This window comes from Clupea harengus, chromosome 7 (genome assembly GCF_900700415.2).
Source record: "Clupea harengus chromosome 7, Ch_v2.0.2, whole genome shotgun sequence".
Lineage (NCBI taxonomy): Eukaryota > Metazoa > Chordata > Actinopteri > Clupeiformes > Clupeidae > Clupea > Clupea harengus.
Window position 1 is genome coordinate 7,924,836 of NC_045158.1, and position 16,907 is coordinate 7,941,742.

A 16,907-nucleotide genomic window follows, 5' to 3' on the forward strand; every position below is an offset into this window, starting at 1 on the left:
ACAGAGGGCGGTCGTAGAGGTAAATGATTGGAGTCGAAACTTATGGGTTTCTTTCTCAGCTTTGTCCCTTTTTGGGCTGCTGAATTATTTAGCGCCTCGCAGTCAGAGCAAGTCGTGATCCTGCGGCTTGGCAGTGACGCACTGCTTTTTAGGAAACCTCGTAGCTGTCTGTCAAGCATGACCTAGTCAGCGCAAACAGAATTTGGGTAAATTATTTTACTCAGTGCAAACTGTCTTGAATTAAAAACCTGAACGGAAATGTACCTAGCTCGTGCAGTTAGTGAACTGAAATAAGCTGAGCAAGAGAGAGATCAACAGCTCTGTACTAACTAATTGCATATGCACATTATGCAATGGATAACCCAGTTAACATAATAAATATATCACTTTATTAACATGTCAAGGTACAATGATTACAGTTTTATTGAGCAAGACTGTCACAGACAAAGGCTACTATCTGTAACACAGTAGATATAGACTGTTAGTCTATTGACACAGTTCCTCCTTACAGAATTGAACCCTGAAAGAAAATGTTTAATTATGACCTGTTTGGATCACCTGAATTGTAGTTCTCTACTGTTTGTTAGGTTTACAGGAAGCCAATAGTAAACATCCATGGGCAAACACCAGAGCTGCAGGGGCAGGCAGCTTCCTCTATACATTGTAGTGTTGTGTCATAAGTCATAAGAATAACCATTTACTGCAGATTGATATTTACATACCTGATACTGTTCATCAGTAGAAGCCCCAACACATTTGACCAGTTATTTATAGTAAAGTAGGAGAGTTAAGGGTGCAGTGCTATAGCCATTTTCATTTCACAGCAATCTTTTGGATCATAACACCCTTATTATCAGACAGACATCATGTTTAGAACCATTCATTTTACAATAGTCCTTAAGCATCCCCTGTCTCCTGGTAGTGCAATACTCTATGGTCTGCCTCCTACCATTATATACATGTATTCAGTTCCCTTCTCTTTAACATGAAATGTCAATTATGGGCAGGCCAAACAGACAATTCACATCTCCAAAGTGCTAGTTTCAGTTTTATTAAACCTGAAACGCTTCATTTGTACACAGATTTATGTGTTTTTTATAAATCCATTAAGTTAATAGGAAGGTGGGGGGCAGTATCTAAAGCACAATTGATCCCTCTGCTATTAAGTATATTGTTCAGTCAAGTCCTAGATCTTCGCATACCATACACGTCTCATGGCCTGTCTGTGTGCCACTACTGTTTGCTGCATACGTGCTGCTGGTTATGTTATAAATCTGCCACATTAGCTATAACATATAACATGGCCAATAAATAGATGATTCTTCCTTTGGATTGTAGTTTTATAACTGGAAACCTCATAATTTCTTCTATTACTAAGTTTAAGGTTGACGTTGACCGTCCATACAATTCCATATATAAGATCGTAGATTTTGATGAATTGCTTTACCTGAAAAAAAGTGCCTTGCATGTTCACATGGGGCATTCAATCTTATAGTTGAAAGCCAGTGGGGAACTTAATGCTTCAACCTAGTGCTTTGTCTGTTTCCTTTTGTTCGCATCTGCTCACTCAAAGACTTACACTTAATTATCCCAAGCATCCATGCAGGCAATACAGACATAACAAGCCGGTCTCTAGATATAAAAAAAGAGATCTGCTCATCGTTATTATTTCTGTCTTGCTCTCCTCTTATAAAGGCCTCTTCTCTCCACTTATTGTTTCCTCTCGCTCTCTCGCTCCCTGAACTCATCTCTCTTAGCTGTTGTATTCTAATGAGATCCTAGGAAGCACCTTGGTTTCTATGGTGACGTGTCTCCAGGGTGCTCTCCCCACCCCAGTTCACACAGTAAACGAGAGGCGTGTATCGGAGAGAGCCATGCAGCCTCCCAACCATCTGGGAACTTTTCAAGCAATAAAGCGGACGAGAGCATCACAGGGCATCGCAGACTCCAGCCAAATGGGAAACAAACAAGCCTAATTCCGACGTGTTTATTGAAGAAAACCTAAATGAACACGTTGCAAAATGATCCAACTCAGAATACCTCACAACCTGGGCAAATGCAGTCACAACATTTGGCAGAGTTCCAAGACCGCTTGTTCCCCTCCACAGATATATTAATGGCACACTACTCATTAAGAGCATCCTCTTTGCCTTCCAGTGTGCTGGGTAGCCCTTATTAGTGGACTGGTAGGGCAGGATTGCGTAATGACTATGTTTTGCCTCCTCAGACACCAGACCTAGACACCAAGTCCTGTGCTGATGTCCATGACGTTGCCTCCAATAAACGGCATCCCCCCCGCCCCCTGCAAAGCTGAATGACGCTGTCGAAGGTGCTTTAGACGTGTAAAGTGAAACACCAACACTTAATAACACACATGAATACTTGGATGACGTAGATCTTACACCTGTACAAATAAAAGGGAGAATGCAGGAGTGGGACTTTGAGGACTTGAGTCTTGAGTCTGTTTGTGTGACACGGAGTGAAGTAATGGACTAGACAGAGATTTAAGTGTGTTTGATTAGAGGAGGTTGCATAAAAGCTGTGCTTAGCATCACACACTTAGTCTAGGGTTTGTCAATTGTGTGCTCAGGACAACAGTCGATACCAAAAGACACATAAAAGAGTGCAATCCAATTTTCATCACCCAGTAAAAGGAATGAATAATGACAGAATGAAGCCTCAGAGAGTTTTCGTTCTCTAGCAAACACTTAGATTGCGGAGTTCAATATATCCAAGTGTCTGTTTTTTCTTAAAAAGGGCCTTGGGAAATGTTGTCAGTTTTTTGGACATCAGAATAGATTTAGTGACAGTAGCAGGTTAGTAGAATATATGCTACTGTCATACATGTTTGTAATTTATACATACCGGTAAATACATAAACATGATATATGATTACTCTGTGTTGGATGTCACAGGAGATTCTATGACATTAGTACAGTATCAGTACGTTTAAATCAGACCAAAAAGCTGGAGCTAACTTTGGAGTGTACTGATTTGCAGGGCTTGACCACAGACCAGCTACACCTTCTCTGCCATGTAGAACAGCATGTCAAGAGTAAAGATCTGCTATAAGCCAGGTACACTTAACAGTGAGACGCACTGGAATCAACAAGGCTCCTTAACGCTGTAGAGAGCTTTTGACTCTTGGTAAAGTTCATACCCTGATGAATTGAGGCTATTCTGAGGGGCAGATGGGAATGTAAATCAATATGCATTTTAGAAACTGTGTAGGAGTTAAGTAGCATGTTGATGGATAGCCAGGAAGCACCTAAAATGCTAATGAATAAAACAGGAGTAGGCTCTCTCTTTTCTGGACAAGCTGTTTGAACACAAGTGAATGCTACTGTCGATGTTTCGCCCTGGTTCAGTTGGTGCCTTTTGTGGGAATTTCTATGCAATGAATGAACTTCAGTTTTCTCTGGGTTGCCTTCAGCTTATACTGACATACTTGAAGGTATAAAATCAGAACCTTTAGCACAGCAACTACCATTTCTACATAAGAAGAAAAAGCTGTTTTGTTGTTTTTCTCTCATTTTTTTGTATGTGTGTGAGAGTGAGAGACTATGAGTGAGGAATGGGAAGAAAGGGAGCACTGAAGGAGGAAACTGTGATTTAAAATCTTTATGCTACTCATTAGTGCTGCATGAAATGCCTTATTTTAGGTCAAAATAGAAAGAAAGAGGTATCTCCTCACAATCCACACAAATACTTCCCTTTCCAGTTAGCTGTTTTCTGAAATTCTATGAAGAGGCAAGGACCAATTGCTTACCTTGTCTATTCCAGAACAGTATCTATTTGAAGACTTGCAATACAGTGGAGATACTGGCACTGATTACAGTGCGGAGTGCATCTACAGAGCTCAGTCAGAAACATGGGCCTGTATTTGCCGTGTGGATGCACCTCCATGCAGCTGTACCTAACGGGGCTGTAATGCATATTTAATTAATTGTTTGGCAAACTCTGAGAAATTAAATCTGCCAGGAACGCTGCATAAAAACAATAATCTACTTTGGCTGAACGTGACCGTACTCGTACTACTGTGCATTCAGGGCTCATTCTGACTGTGCAGGTACAGAGAAAGATGCCCATTTTTTTCCAGTCTTGTCGTTTTTAAGTTTTGAATTGGGTTTATTTCTATTATAATGATCTAACTTTGTGGGGAATCAGATTTTGTTTCGCAATACTGTGTCTTCCCTTCACAGAATATAGGTGATAAATTGTGGTATTGATATTTTTACAGTTATCATGTTATATCTTCTTATTACTAGTAGATACCTCATCAAATGCTTATTGCTGAGAACTGTTGGGAAACAGTTTTGAGATGCTGGTGTTGTTTCGCAGTGACGTGTCTCAGTAGCCTGTGTGTTGGGGTTTATACCTGTAGAGAGGCTGCATGTGGGTTTCTGCTACCAAGCCACACGCACTATAAATTCTTGAGGTGTCAGCCTCCTATGTCAGTGTAGTGTGAGGTGAGAGGATATAATGAAGGCTCTAAATCTGTGCCTTCTGAGTCTATGGTGCATTCATCTTGTTAAAGTGAGAAAGCAAGTGGAGGTGTTCGATGTAGTTGTGTGTGTGGATGCTTGTGGATATACACGGGTAGTGTAAGTGTGTAAAGTGTGCGTGTTTGTGTTAAATAACTCTCTCATCGATATGAAGGGCTGAAAACATTTTTGATGGTATTAGCACAGTGAAGAAGGACATAGACCATGCTTTCAAAAATGTTATGAAAGTGGGAAGGTTTTTTGCCATTGGCAATAAAAGTGACACCTTCTTTATGATTCCTTGTGATAATCCGATACTTATACTTATATTTCTAAGTTCACTTTGAACCTTTTACACAAGTGATTGGAGTTCATCAGTCATCAGTTAATAAAAACTTCATGAATTACAAAGGGACAGACATCGTCATTTTTCTCTCTACTTGCTATTTAGTGTGCCACATTAATAGCAAAATATGCTGCTAATTTGCTTCTTACGTATTAAGTTCCTTATCGCAGTTCACTGCGATATAACAGTATGGTACATGACACTAGTCATGGGCCTAAATCGAAGCATTTATCCATTCACGCCTGAAAGGCCGCGAGATTTGTCTGCGCTTACTCCTGAGCCCGCCCCCTCAGGAGTCTATAAATTGAATCACGCAGCACAAATCACCCTCTTTGAAAAACTTCGCAAGACGAAGTGCCAGCTCCGAGTACATCCTCTACGCTACCAAGTCAAAGAGTTTTGTGTGCTGTTTGCTCTCTACGGGTTGATGAGTTATTCGGGTTCTTTAACCCTCACTAGCTCAGGGTGCTGCGAAATTCGTTGACTCAACTTATTTTTGGAAGTAGTAGCCGCTATCCTAGGTGCCTAGCTGGCTAAGTTTCTGACTAGCCTGCTAGCTTGCTAACAACGTGTTCGTTGCTAATAGTGTGCTTGTATATTAATACTTTCTTCTACTTTCAGAATAAAGATGCCCAGACACTACCCCGACTGCGGGCACACCCGTGCCTCGGCAGGACCCACGCAGAGGTCGCGCTCTCAGGCGCCGACCCTGTCTGTGGCATCTGTGCTAGCTTGACGCTAGCCAAGGCTACCAGGCGCCTTGCGCTATGGGAGCGCAAGGACGCCGAGGGGGCTGCACCGGATCCATCCGGGGCTAACGCCCCTGTAGGACCGAGTGCGCCTCCAGCCGTGGGCACTGTGAGTGTGAGCAGCCGCTTTGCAGCCGCAGCTCCACCCTTTAGCCTCTCCCCGTCGCCGCCACCTGCTAGCCCAAGGGCCGCGGGCCGCGAGGCGGTGGAGCTACCATTGACCGTAGACCTGCCCGAACTGGAGCTGGATCTCGGTCAAGATGATGATAGCCTGCTGGACTACTCCGACGAGCACAGCTCAGTCGCGGAAGGCATGCAGACTAGCCAGGACGTTAAGTCGCGGGTGGAGACACCCCCCCTTTTCGGGACACACCACGCCCACACAGGGCCAAAAGCGAAGCGGGTTCCGTTCGCCAGCTCCTTCAGCAAAGGTGCCCACCAGGCGAGGCTGGCAGAGACACCCCTTCCGCCCTCCAGCTCAGCCTGCAGCCCAGCAGCCCACGCCACGCGGCAGCATGCTGCTTGCCGCGGGCGGGGCAGAGGTAAGCTTCAGGCTTCCTGATGGTGACAGTCACCCAGTGGCCACACAGGGGGGAGCGGTGGAGCCCACACCGCCTCCACAGAAATCAGCCCGTCGCTCACATGTGAAAATCATGTCCAGCACGGTAAGCAGGTTCTCACAAGCACCACACTCATACGTCCTAACACCTGTCCCAGATGGCCCAGTGCCCAAACATGCTTGTGCGACTCCCCCCGCGATGCACACAGTGCAATCGCACCCCCCAATTTTTTTCAAAACCATGAGGGGGCAACCCCAGATCTTGTCCCCCTCCCTAGGCGGAGTGGATGCAGATCTAGGTTTAGACTCATTGACCATGAGCGGGTTAGTTCCCGACCAATTCAACTCAAAGGGCGAGTTGGCGCGCATGGGTGCTGAGAACGATCACAAAGGGGTACGTGCTGCAATTCGCCCGTCCCCCTCCGCCATTCAGCGGAGTGATCCAGTCCGTGGTGCAGCGGGGACAGTCTCACTTCCTACGGGAAGAGATAGTCTCCCTGCTCAGAAAAGAGGCGATAAGCATAGTTCCTCCCGAGGAGGAAGCTTCAGGCTTCTACAGCCGTTACTTCCTGGTCCCCAAAGAGGACGGGAATTATCGGCCAATATTAGATCTACGTGTGTTAAACAAAGCACTCATGCCGCTACGGTTCAGTATGCTGACCCCACGACGGCTTGTGCAGTTTATAAGGCCAAACGATTGGTTTATCACGATAGACTTAAAAGACGCATATTTCCACGTTCCGATTCACCACAGACACCGGAGATATCTGAGGTTTGCATTCGGAGGAATAGCGTACCAATTTAACGCACTCCCATTCGGCTTAGCTCTGGCGCCGAGGGTATTCACAAAGTGCGTAGAAGCAGCCATCGCCCCATTACGTCTACGCGGCTTACGCGTATACAATTATTTGGACGATTGGTTAATAGCTGCTCATTCAGAGGCCGCAGCGGTGCAGGATGGCCATCTAGTGGTGGCGCACCTGTATCGACTGGGCTTTGTGATAAACAAGGAAAAAAGCGTTCTGTGCCCAAAGCAAATTACGCATTTCCTAGGCATGGTTCTAGACTCCACCTCCATGGAGGTCAGGCTGTCTCGAGAACGAATAAATGCCATCAAAACATGCGTGCGCCAGTTCCGACTGGAACAGTCAGTCTCGTCGCTGTGCTGCCAACGCCTGTTAAGAATGATGGCATCAGCCGCTATCGCGCTCCCGTTGGGGATGTTGCGTATGTGGCCGTTCCAAATATGGTACCTCTCTGAGGCTCAACGCAGTCACAGACAGGCACCGCAGAGTAATGGTGTCCTCCAGATGCTGGAAAGCCCTGGCAATCTGGAGAACCCCCTGGTTTCTCGCTGCGTCGGGCAATATGGGCATAGTGTCGCGTCGCGTAGTAGTGACCACAGACGCCTCCACCAAGGGGTGGGGAGTGGTCTGCGAGGGGAGAGGCGTGAACGGTCTCTGGTCTGTGACAGAGGCCGCGTCTCATATAAATGTGTTAGAATTGCGGACAGTAGTCCTGGCTCTACGACACTTTCTGCCCAGACTGAGTGGTCAGCATGTGTTAGTGAGGACGGACAACACTGCGGCCTTGGCGTATATAAACCGTCAAGGCGGAGTGCACTCCCAGTCACTGCACCATTGGGCGACTCGCCTGCTCCTGTGGGCAGCGAGTAGTCACGTCCTTTCCTTCAGGGCAGTTCATATTCCAGGTCGCCTCAACTACGGTGCGGACCTGTTATCGAGGGGCGATCCTCGAGCAGCAGATTGGTGTCTACACCCACAGGTGATAGAACAGATCTGGGTGCGTTTTTTCAGGGCACAGGTGGACCTGTTCGCAAACAGGCAGAACACCTGCTGCCCGCTCTGGTTCTCGCTAGGGGGCGACAACCCCCCAGTGGGCATAGACGCGCTGGGCCACCAGTGGCCAGATCTATGCCTATATGCTTTTCCCCCGATTCCGCTCCTCCAGCAAGTGCTGTGCAGGGTAGCGGACGAGGGCAGAGAATTGATATTGATAGCCCCCCACTGGCCCAATCAGCCGTGGGTGGCAGATCTAGTCAATATGTCAGTGCAACAGCCTTGGGAGCTGCCTCTGCGGAGAGACCTCCTAACACAGGCGCACAGGACAGTGTGGCACCCCCATCCGGAGTGGTGGCGTCTCAGAGCCTGGCACCTGAGAGGTGCAGGCTCATAGCGTCAGGCTTGTCGGATGCGGTGGTGGCTACAATACAGAGTGCCCGAGCTGTGTCGACACGGGCTCTGTATACGCTGAAGTGGCGCAGTTTTGAACGATTGTGTGCTGCGCGTCAGCATGACCCCATTAACTGCGCGCTGGGCGTTATTCTAGAATTCCTACAGCAGTTGTTTGATGAGGGGAAGGCGGCTTCCACTCTCAAAGTGTACCTGGCTGCCATTTCAGCCTGCCACGCAGGCATTAATGGCAGTTCTCCTGGCAGTCACCCGCTAGCGTCACGCTTTATGACGGGGGGAGACGGCTCAGGGTGCCAGAGAGACACCTCATACCCTCTTGGGATCTGCTGGTTGTGTTACGTGCTCTCACAGGGGGGCAGTGGTACAGGAGGTAAAGAAGTCGTTTAGTAATCAGAAGGTTGCTAGTTCGATTCCCTGTCGAAGTGTCCTTGAGCAAGGCACTGAACCCCCAATTGCTCCTGATGTGCAGTGTGCCATCAGTGTAAATGTAAAATGTGTATACATATGTAAGTCGCTTTGGATAAAAGCGTCTGCTAAATGTAAATGTAAATGCACAGGGCCTCCGTTCGAGCCCCTGGAGACGGTGGACATAAAGTTTGTCTCTTTAAAGGGGGCGCTGCTACTGGCGTTAACGTCAGCAAAGCGCGTTGGTGACATGCAAGCCCTGTCAGTCAGCCCATCGTGCCTTCAGTTCTCGATCGCTGGTGACAGAGTGGTTATGCGACCTAATGCTGCTTACACACCTAAAGTGGTGGTAACCCCATTCCGCAATCAGGTGATTGAATTAGCAGTTTTCTCGCCTCCTCCTTTTGCGTCTGCAGAGGAGGAACGTTTGAATAAGCTCTGTCCAGTGCGCGCTCTCCGCTGTTACGTAGAGCGCACTAGAGCTTTCAGACAGTCAGAGCAGCTATTTGTGTGCTTTGGTGCACGTGCAAAAGGCAGACCTTGCAAAGCTGCAAGCTGGAGTTCTCGCCACACTTTCATTAGATTCTATATGTTAGATGTGGCTGAACCTAGTTTTCTACATGGCGTCCTGCAGGCGAGCGATCTCTGAATCCCCTGGCCTGAGAACGATATATATGATGAGTGTATTATTTTATTCTTTAAACCATCAGTAAGGAGTATTTGTCTAAAACTAGAGCGCTAACTACCAACAAGCCAATAAACTGGCCTTCTTAAACCCAGCAACAGCTCAGCTGGCACTGATAAAGGCTTGCTAGCTTGCTAACTGATGCATTTTGATGATGTATTTGGCAATGTTGTACTGTAAAAGCTATACTTTTTTTGTGGGGTTTGGGTCAAGATCACAAAACTACACAGTGAATAGCGTGGGTGGCTGAATGTAATTGTGAACTTAAAGTACTGAATGTCCTCTCTCTTAGCTGTCTCCCTTTCTTGGGACGTTCTTCTCTTTGGCCTCCTTGATCCATGCTTGAAAATGGCTTCTGTTTTGTGGGTGGATGACAACTAATTGCAGATTAAACCAGTATGCTCATATTCTTCATACAAATGCTAGAGATTTATCCAGTTATTAGTGTCATCTCTAGCAGTTATCTTGTAAAGTGAGAGATCTGTGAGATACATGTATGTTGAGGTGAATAATGACTAAGTAGCCCCTTGTTTCATTAAATACAGTTTAGCATTAAAAAACTGTCGTTACACAACTTTATTGATCATACTGCCATCCATAATGATAATATCAGTTGGCTATGAACACAAGAAGTAAATCAGTCACCAGTACAGATTGGTTTATGGTGCCTAAATGGTTCGAACACTTCAGTGCTGCTTTAAATTGTGACACGGAGCAGGCAGTTCATCAGCTGGAGGTTTGCATAGGGTCCATTAAGTAGCTAATCTTCTTGTGAGTGCTTGCCAGGGAAAGGCTTTCCCACCTCCTCTCCAGATGTTGTTTGCTCAAGGATGAAATGGGAGGGGGTCCATCATACTATATGGGCCATACTTTATGGGTTACATTAGGACAGAAGGGTTTAATTTGAAGTCAGTTTACAAAGGTTGCACTGGTGAACTAGTGATGAATATTATTTGTTGTTTTATTATTATTATTGTTTTTTTTTTGTGTGGACAATACACCATTTTGATATTAGGCTGTCAGCAAACAACATGAAAAGAACATGCCCCATCCCCAACACACACACACATATAAACAAACTAATCACTAAGACAAATTCCTAAGCTCTCTCTCTCTCTCTCTCTCTCTCTCTCTCTCTCTCTCTCTTTCTCTCTCTGTCTCTCTCTCCCTACACATACACCACTGATAAGATCCCCTCTGTGCTCACTGGCCATCTATGCAGCTTATGGTGACATGCTAATGCCTTGGGCGCTCGCTCTGTATTCCCAGTGAAGCGCTCTCAGCGTGGCCCCCTGTCTGCTCGGAGGCTTAAGCGGGGTAGGGGGGGGAGGCAGAGGGCCCTGACCTTGCTAAACAAGGCCCCTAGGGAGTTATGAGAGACGTACGCACAGTACGCGCGTGGAACCGCGTGCAATTCTGCTCCGTGTGTAAGATATGTGGGGCTGTGAAAGGCACAGTGCATGGCCCGGTTCCCACGTGGTCCATGAGCTGAGCCCGCTGAGGGGCTCACAGCCGACGCCTTCTTTTGTGATTGTTCGTCGACTTCCAGGAAGCAGCTGGGCGCCTCTGGTCTCCTGGTGTGACGCACTGGGATTCTCAGCGGTGTCAACAGCAAGGTGCCACGGGAACAGGCAGTGGTGGGGTGCGGATTAATGGGCACCATGTGGAGGAAGTCTTCAATGGGTGTTGCTCTTAGTGGGGGTCCTCAGATCCATGGTTCATGACATGCTGACAGGTTGAGGCTTGCGGTTTTCCAGAGAGGAAGGCTTTTGGAGGCTCATCGTCAAATTAGTGAAATTTGAAAAGAGTAGCCTATGTATCTGGCTGACACGGAGTTTAAATACACGTCATTATTAGAGTCCATCCAAAGATAATTAGGGTTGGAAGACACTTTTCTCATCTAATGGATCCAGAATAGCCTACTGTTCCAAAGGCCAGTGACTGCCCAGAGTTGGAAATTGATTTGGTGTTGAAAGAGGACTGTCAGTTTGGAGGGAGTGTAATTAAAACCCGGGAGCACAGGGGCGCTGAGGAAGCTGTGAAGTGAGGCTCAGCTCATCTCAGTTACGGTGTCTCAGGCAATGCAGTGCTCTGCGTTACACAAAAGAGAAGAGGCTGGAGTTGTACTTAACCAAGGAATCTAAACTCTGTCTGCTGTATAACATTGAAATAAGCCTATGCAGTGTTCGTGAAGAGAGAAACAAAGAACTGAGTACATGTCGCTTGGTGTATGTCAGTGTCTGTCAGGAGTGCCAGTGATGTGTCAGTGTGGGTGGGGTGCTTAACATGCATTGGACTTCATCAGAGGTTGTGGGGTACAATGGTTGTAAAGCCACGTGGGCCATCCCTTGATATGGTCCACTCTCTAATAGATTGACCCTGCTCTGAAAATGGAGATTGATGTGAAGTCTGAACTTGACATGTTACCTTTTATATTCTGTGAGTGTGTATAAAGGAATGGATTTGCACAGTTCATAAATGCTCACATTATCTGCAGCTTGATGTATGACGTTGCCTTTGCGTTTTGGAAGATTTTAGCCTGAATGAGATAGAATAGTGATAGTCTGCTCCCTTGGCATTATGGCTGGGGTCTGTGAAGATTGTGATTAATGTCGTCCTGTCCTCTTTAACGTTCAGTTAACACAAACCAACTGGGAATGCGTTTCCCGGCCAGCATTAATTAATGTGCAGGAACAGAGGAGTCAGTGAATTTCATCAGGCCTCATTGATAAGCACATTCTGCCCTGTGAACACGGACTCTCAGACTCTCAGAAGCACTTGCTACATCCATGACCTCTGTCTGGGCCAAGCACTACCAGGGCATGAAATGCATAGTCATCACCTCAAAACAAACTCATATCAGCTTTTATTGGCCATTGGCCATTGCTACTAACAATAATAACCCAATAATAATAAGCTTGATTAACTAGTTTGCTAATGGTTCTTCAGCCTTTACGGCTGCATTCTCTGGTGGAGTTATACACCCTCCTCCTTTGACCCATGCCTATGACCATGAATTTAACAAAATATTACCACTGCAGTTGATCTGTTGCTTTGTGAGATAGTCACAGTTTCATCAAAGAATTAAATTCTGCTTGTATGTAAGCTAGGATGATACAAGAATGGTGGCAAAGGTTATCATATGACCAGGTGGCAATACATGAGGCTCATGTCCCTTTGTTTTCAAAGAAGTGAGGGATAGATTTAATAACAGTTCATATATTTATTTTCATTCTTCCACAAGCCTGTACCTTTGTTCTGTAAATTTGGTTAAAAAAAATAAGTTTGACTTTGATGTTCCAGAAGTATATCTGAGATTCTCCCAAAATGGGGTAAATAATAGATTAAACCACAAAATCAAAGAGACTGGGTAAAAAATATTGGTTGTGTATATCACTGTGTGTGTGTGTGTGTGTGTGTGTGTGCCATTCTTTCTGAAACTTTATCCTCGCTCTGAGCTTACCCTAAACCCTCCTGATAAATAAGGGAAAAGGTATATCTTCAACCTATATCCTATATACAGTATGTTTGCTTAGAGAGTGATTGCTGGTTCTGCTCCCACCTACTTAAATGCTCTTGTTAGGGCAAATGTTACCCCCAGGATGCTGCACTCGTCTAATGAGCGTCGTTTAGCACTGCCGTCTGTGCAAGTACGGCAATCTAGACTATTGTCATTCGTAGTTCGTAGTTAGCTTACCCTAAACTTTCCTGATAAATAAGGGAAAAGGTATATCTTCAGCCTATATCCTCGCTCTGGACTTACCCTAAACCCCCCTGATAAATAAGGGAAAAGGTATATCTTCAGCCTATATCCTCGCTCTGGACTTACCCTAAACCCCCCTGATAAATAAGAGAAAAGGTATATCTTTAGCCTATATCCTTGCTCTGAGCTCACCCTAAACCCTCCTGATAAATAAAGGTCGGCAAATCAATGCAGATTTGGACCCAAAATAATGATGCAGCACCAACTCGTATTGGTGTCCCTGGTTCCAGTGCTCCCTACCCAGATAGATTTGTTCAAAAGGGCCTGGACCTAATGTCAAATGTTAGTGACATGTTACTAGACAATGAAGGATGGCTTCGGAAAAACACTGATGGATACATACAAATGGATACACATGCGTCTCTTTGACTTTTACGAAGAATGGACAGATTGCTAATGAGGGAGAGAGAGATAAAGATAGAGGTGAGGTGAGGTGAGGTGAGGTGAGGTGAGGTGAGGTGAGGTGAGGTGAGGTGAGGTGAGGTGAGATAGAGGTGTGGTGAGATAGTGTGGTGAGGAGAACCACGCAAGGGAGAAGGATGCAATGCTGCTAACTTTGAGACTAATCATGAAAGAGACAGATCCTTGACAACTTACATATATACATCTGTGAATATTTGATGTGTTATTGATATAACTGCACTGGCGTTCAATAAAAGTGTTTTTTTGGCGCTTCTTTGAGTTTGTCCTGGCATGAGAATCTTTATGTCTTTGCTGGGAATTATCGATCCTCAATGTCCCCGTCTTAAGACTTTGTTGTTGTTTATCTTTTGAAAATGTGTTGGTTTTGCAAAAAGTTTATTTATTATTCTTTATCCAACAGGATTCTTGCCACTGTGGGGGCAGACTTTGATTTGCGGACGCTCAGAGCAGTGCGTGTTCTCCGACCGCTCAAACTGGTGTCTGGAATTCCAAGTAGGTTTCATGAGCTTTTTTATGTAAATACATTTGAGCCTGATATATTGATTTGAGCCTGATACTGTGCTGTACCACGTGTACTGTGCTGTACCACGTGTACTGTGCTTCAGCAAAAGGTCTGTGAAAAGCAAATCTCACATTGTGAGGTATGCTTTAGAAAATGATTGTTTCAGCATAGGGCATGGCAATCATTTTTTTGGCCAATTTGCCACTGGTCTAATGCTTTACCCATGCCACCCTTCTGCAGTAGTATTTTAATGCCGTATGTCTTTCCTTTTAGGTCTCCAGGTGGTTCTGAAATCTATCATGAAAGCCATGGTGCCTCTTCTCCAGATCGGGCTTCTTCTGTTCTTTGCCATCCTCATGTTCGCCATCATCGGTCTGGACTTCTACATGGGAAAGTTCCACCGCACATGCTTCAGGATCGATACGGGTAGGCCTGCCTGCACTCTCCCCTCATTGCATTAGGGCTTCTGATTGCATTTCCTTGGGTAAAGAGGGTCGGTGCCAGGCTGTGTGCACAGTGTTTCATCATTCTCAGTTATCTCTCTCATTCTGTCTCCCTACGCTTGCGCGTGTGTGTGTGTGTGTCTGTCTGTGAGAGAGAGAGAGATCGAGATTATGTGTTAATATGTGTATGCATGTCAGTATTTTTTTATTAAGAATGATTGTACTATATAGATATGAGGACATGGTCCAGTTGTGTTTCTTATGTTGTTCTGTCTCCAAAGAAAGGGTTTAGTTGCTGACTGAAATGCTAAACTGCCTGTATATGTGTGAATTTGTGTTGGAAGGATTGACCAGGGAAATGAATGACTTGACAGCTCACATGTAAATATGTCAGCTTGTCTCTTCATGGTATTGTCCCTATCGTGTCTTTTAGGGGAGCAAGCAGCAGATTATCCCTGTGGGACGGAACTTCCTGCCCGGACCTGTCCTAATGGCACCACGTGTCAGGAATACTGGATCGGTCCGAACTATGGCATCACCAACTTTGACAACATCCTATTCGCTATTCTCACCGTCTTCCAGTGCATCACCATGGAGGGCTGGGTGGATATCTTATATAATGTGAGTATTGGCATCTCATATTCACTTGTGTTGGCTTACGTGGATAAGAGAGCTGACAGGGAAAAGGTTGGGGTTTCATAATGAGCAAACTTGAAGAACGGACCGGAAGACGCAGTCATGATTTCTGGAGACAGTGAGGTGGAGGGGTTCATCTATGGGGGAGGGGGGTGATAACAGGGGACAAAGGGTGATAGCAGGAAGAAGGCTATCTGGGGGCGAAGGGGTTCAGATGCTAATTATTCAGGTCTCAGTGAGACAGCCAGAGTACACATATAGAGGTATGAGTTACAGATACAAATGATACCAAATAACAGTAGAAAAGCTATTTTCGGTTCTAGGAGTCCCCCATATGAGCATTTCTATGCTCACACAAGAACCACTATGCAACAACCTATCAGAACAGGAAAACATCAATATGCGGTTCCATCAATGTTGTACTAGCAGACTTTAGGAAGTAAAGCAGCAAATCAATATTGCTTAGATGCTCATAAAGTTTTTCTTGCTGTTGTACGTAACACAAATTGGTAATTTTATGATTTTGTTTATGATGTTAATATTTCTTCTGTCAGAAAAAAATATTTATTCTAAATACACCAAGTATGTAAGCTGCCACAAAAGATGTCTTTTTTATCCTGTGCTTCAGAAGCACCATTTGCTTGCATTTCCTGTGTGTGCTTCATGGGATCAGTGCTATTAATAATGTATCAGTAACCTAATCACAGTAGAATCATTTTAAGCTGTGAATTCACTGGGCTAAATGGGTCTAAGTGGGTCTACACAAAGTCCAAATGTCCTTAATATCAGTGCTACTAATACCTGCATCTGCACGAATACACCATTTCAGAAGTGTACACAGTTTTTTCTCTGTGTAAATATATTTTTGAAAGCATTTCTTTAAGGTCAATGTGAAAATAGACTTTTATTTGGAGTAGTCCCCCTTTCTCTTTGTTTTGGCGCCACAATACTTTGGAGAATTACACAAGTCATCAATCATACACTATGACATGAGTGTAGGGAAAAAATGCTGACTGCTTAGCCGGAGGAGATGCTGATCTCGCTGCCCCCCCTCTGTGATTCCCCCCTGGGCAGTGCGCACCCCTTTGCATCTGGTTGTCAGCCTCCTCCATGTCCGGGCCAAACATGACGGGGAGCGCCATATGCCAGCCTCCCCCTCCTGCCGCTGTGCTACGCTAAGCTGCTTTTCACCTACAGGAGCGCTGCCTGCCTGCCCGCCTGCCTGCCTGACTCGGAGCCATGTGGCAGCTCCAGAGCTCTGGCAGGCAGCGGGGCCCACCGGTGGAGCCCGTCTCCTCCAAGTCAGCCCTGATGGAGGCTAAGAGTGCGGGTGCGAGTCGGGAGTGGAAGTGGCATCCATAACCACTGGAGGCTAGTGTAGCAGGGCTCTAGATGGTCTATGCCAGTAACTCAAGATGTAGTTCTTAAGAAAAGGAGTATCTTGTCCTTTTGTGGAAGTTGAGAAGTTCTGAAAAAATTCTGCTAGAATACTTGTAGAAGTGTCTTGGCTTGTGCTGAAATTGTATTGTTTGATGCTTGTGTGAAGTACTAATGAAAAAAATATCCAACAAATTACATTATTTCCCAGAGGTATGGTCAAATGGCAGTGGAACTACTTAACATGATCAGAATCTGGTTCATATTATAGGCCTGCGGTCTTCATAGATGACTCCAAGTCATGCATAATGCTGTAGAAGTG

At 45.6% G+C, this 16,907-nt stretch overlaps 1 protein-coding gene across 1 annotated transcript in view; it reads left to right on the plus strand.

The window, feature by feature from the left end:
• cacna1ba (calcium channel, voltage-dependent, N type, alpha 1B subunit, a) overlaps positions 1–16,907 on the plus strand; it is a 93,209-nt gene that overhangs the window by 15,432 nt on the left and 60,870 nt on the right. The window contains 3 exon segments of the mRNA XM_042708171.1: positions 14,028–14,119; positions 14,403–14,555; positions 15,006–15,193. Of these exon segments, the coding sequence (XP_042564105.1) occupies positions 14,028–14,119; positions 14,403–14,555; positions 15,006–15,193 (433 nt within the window).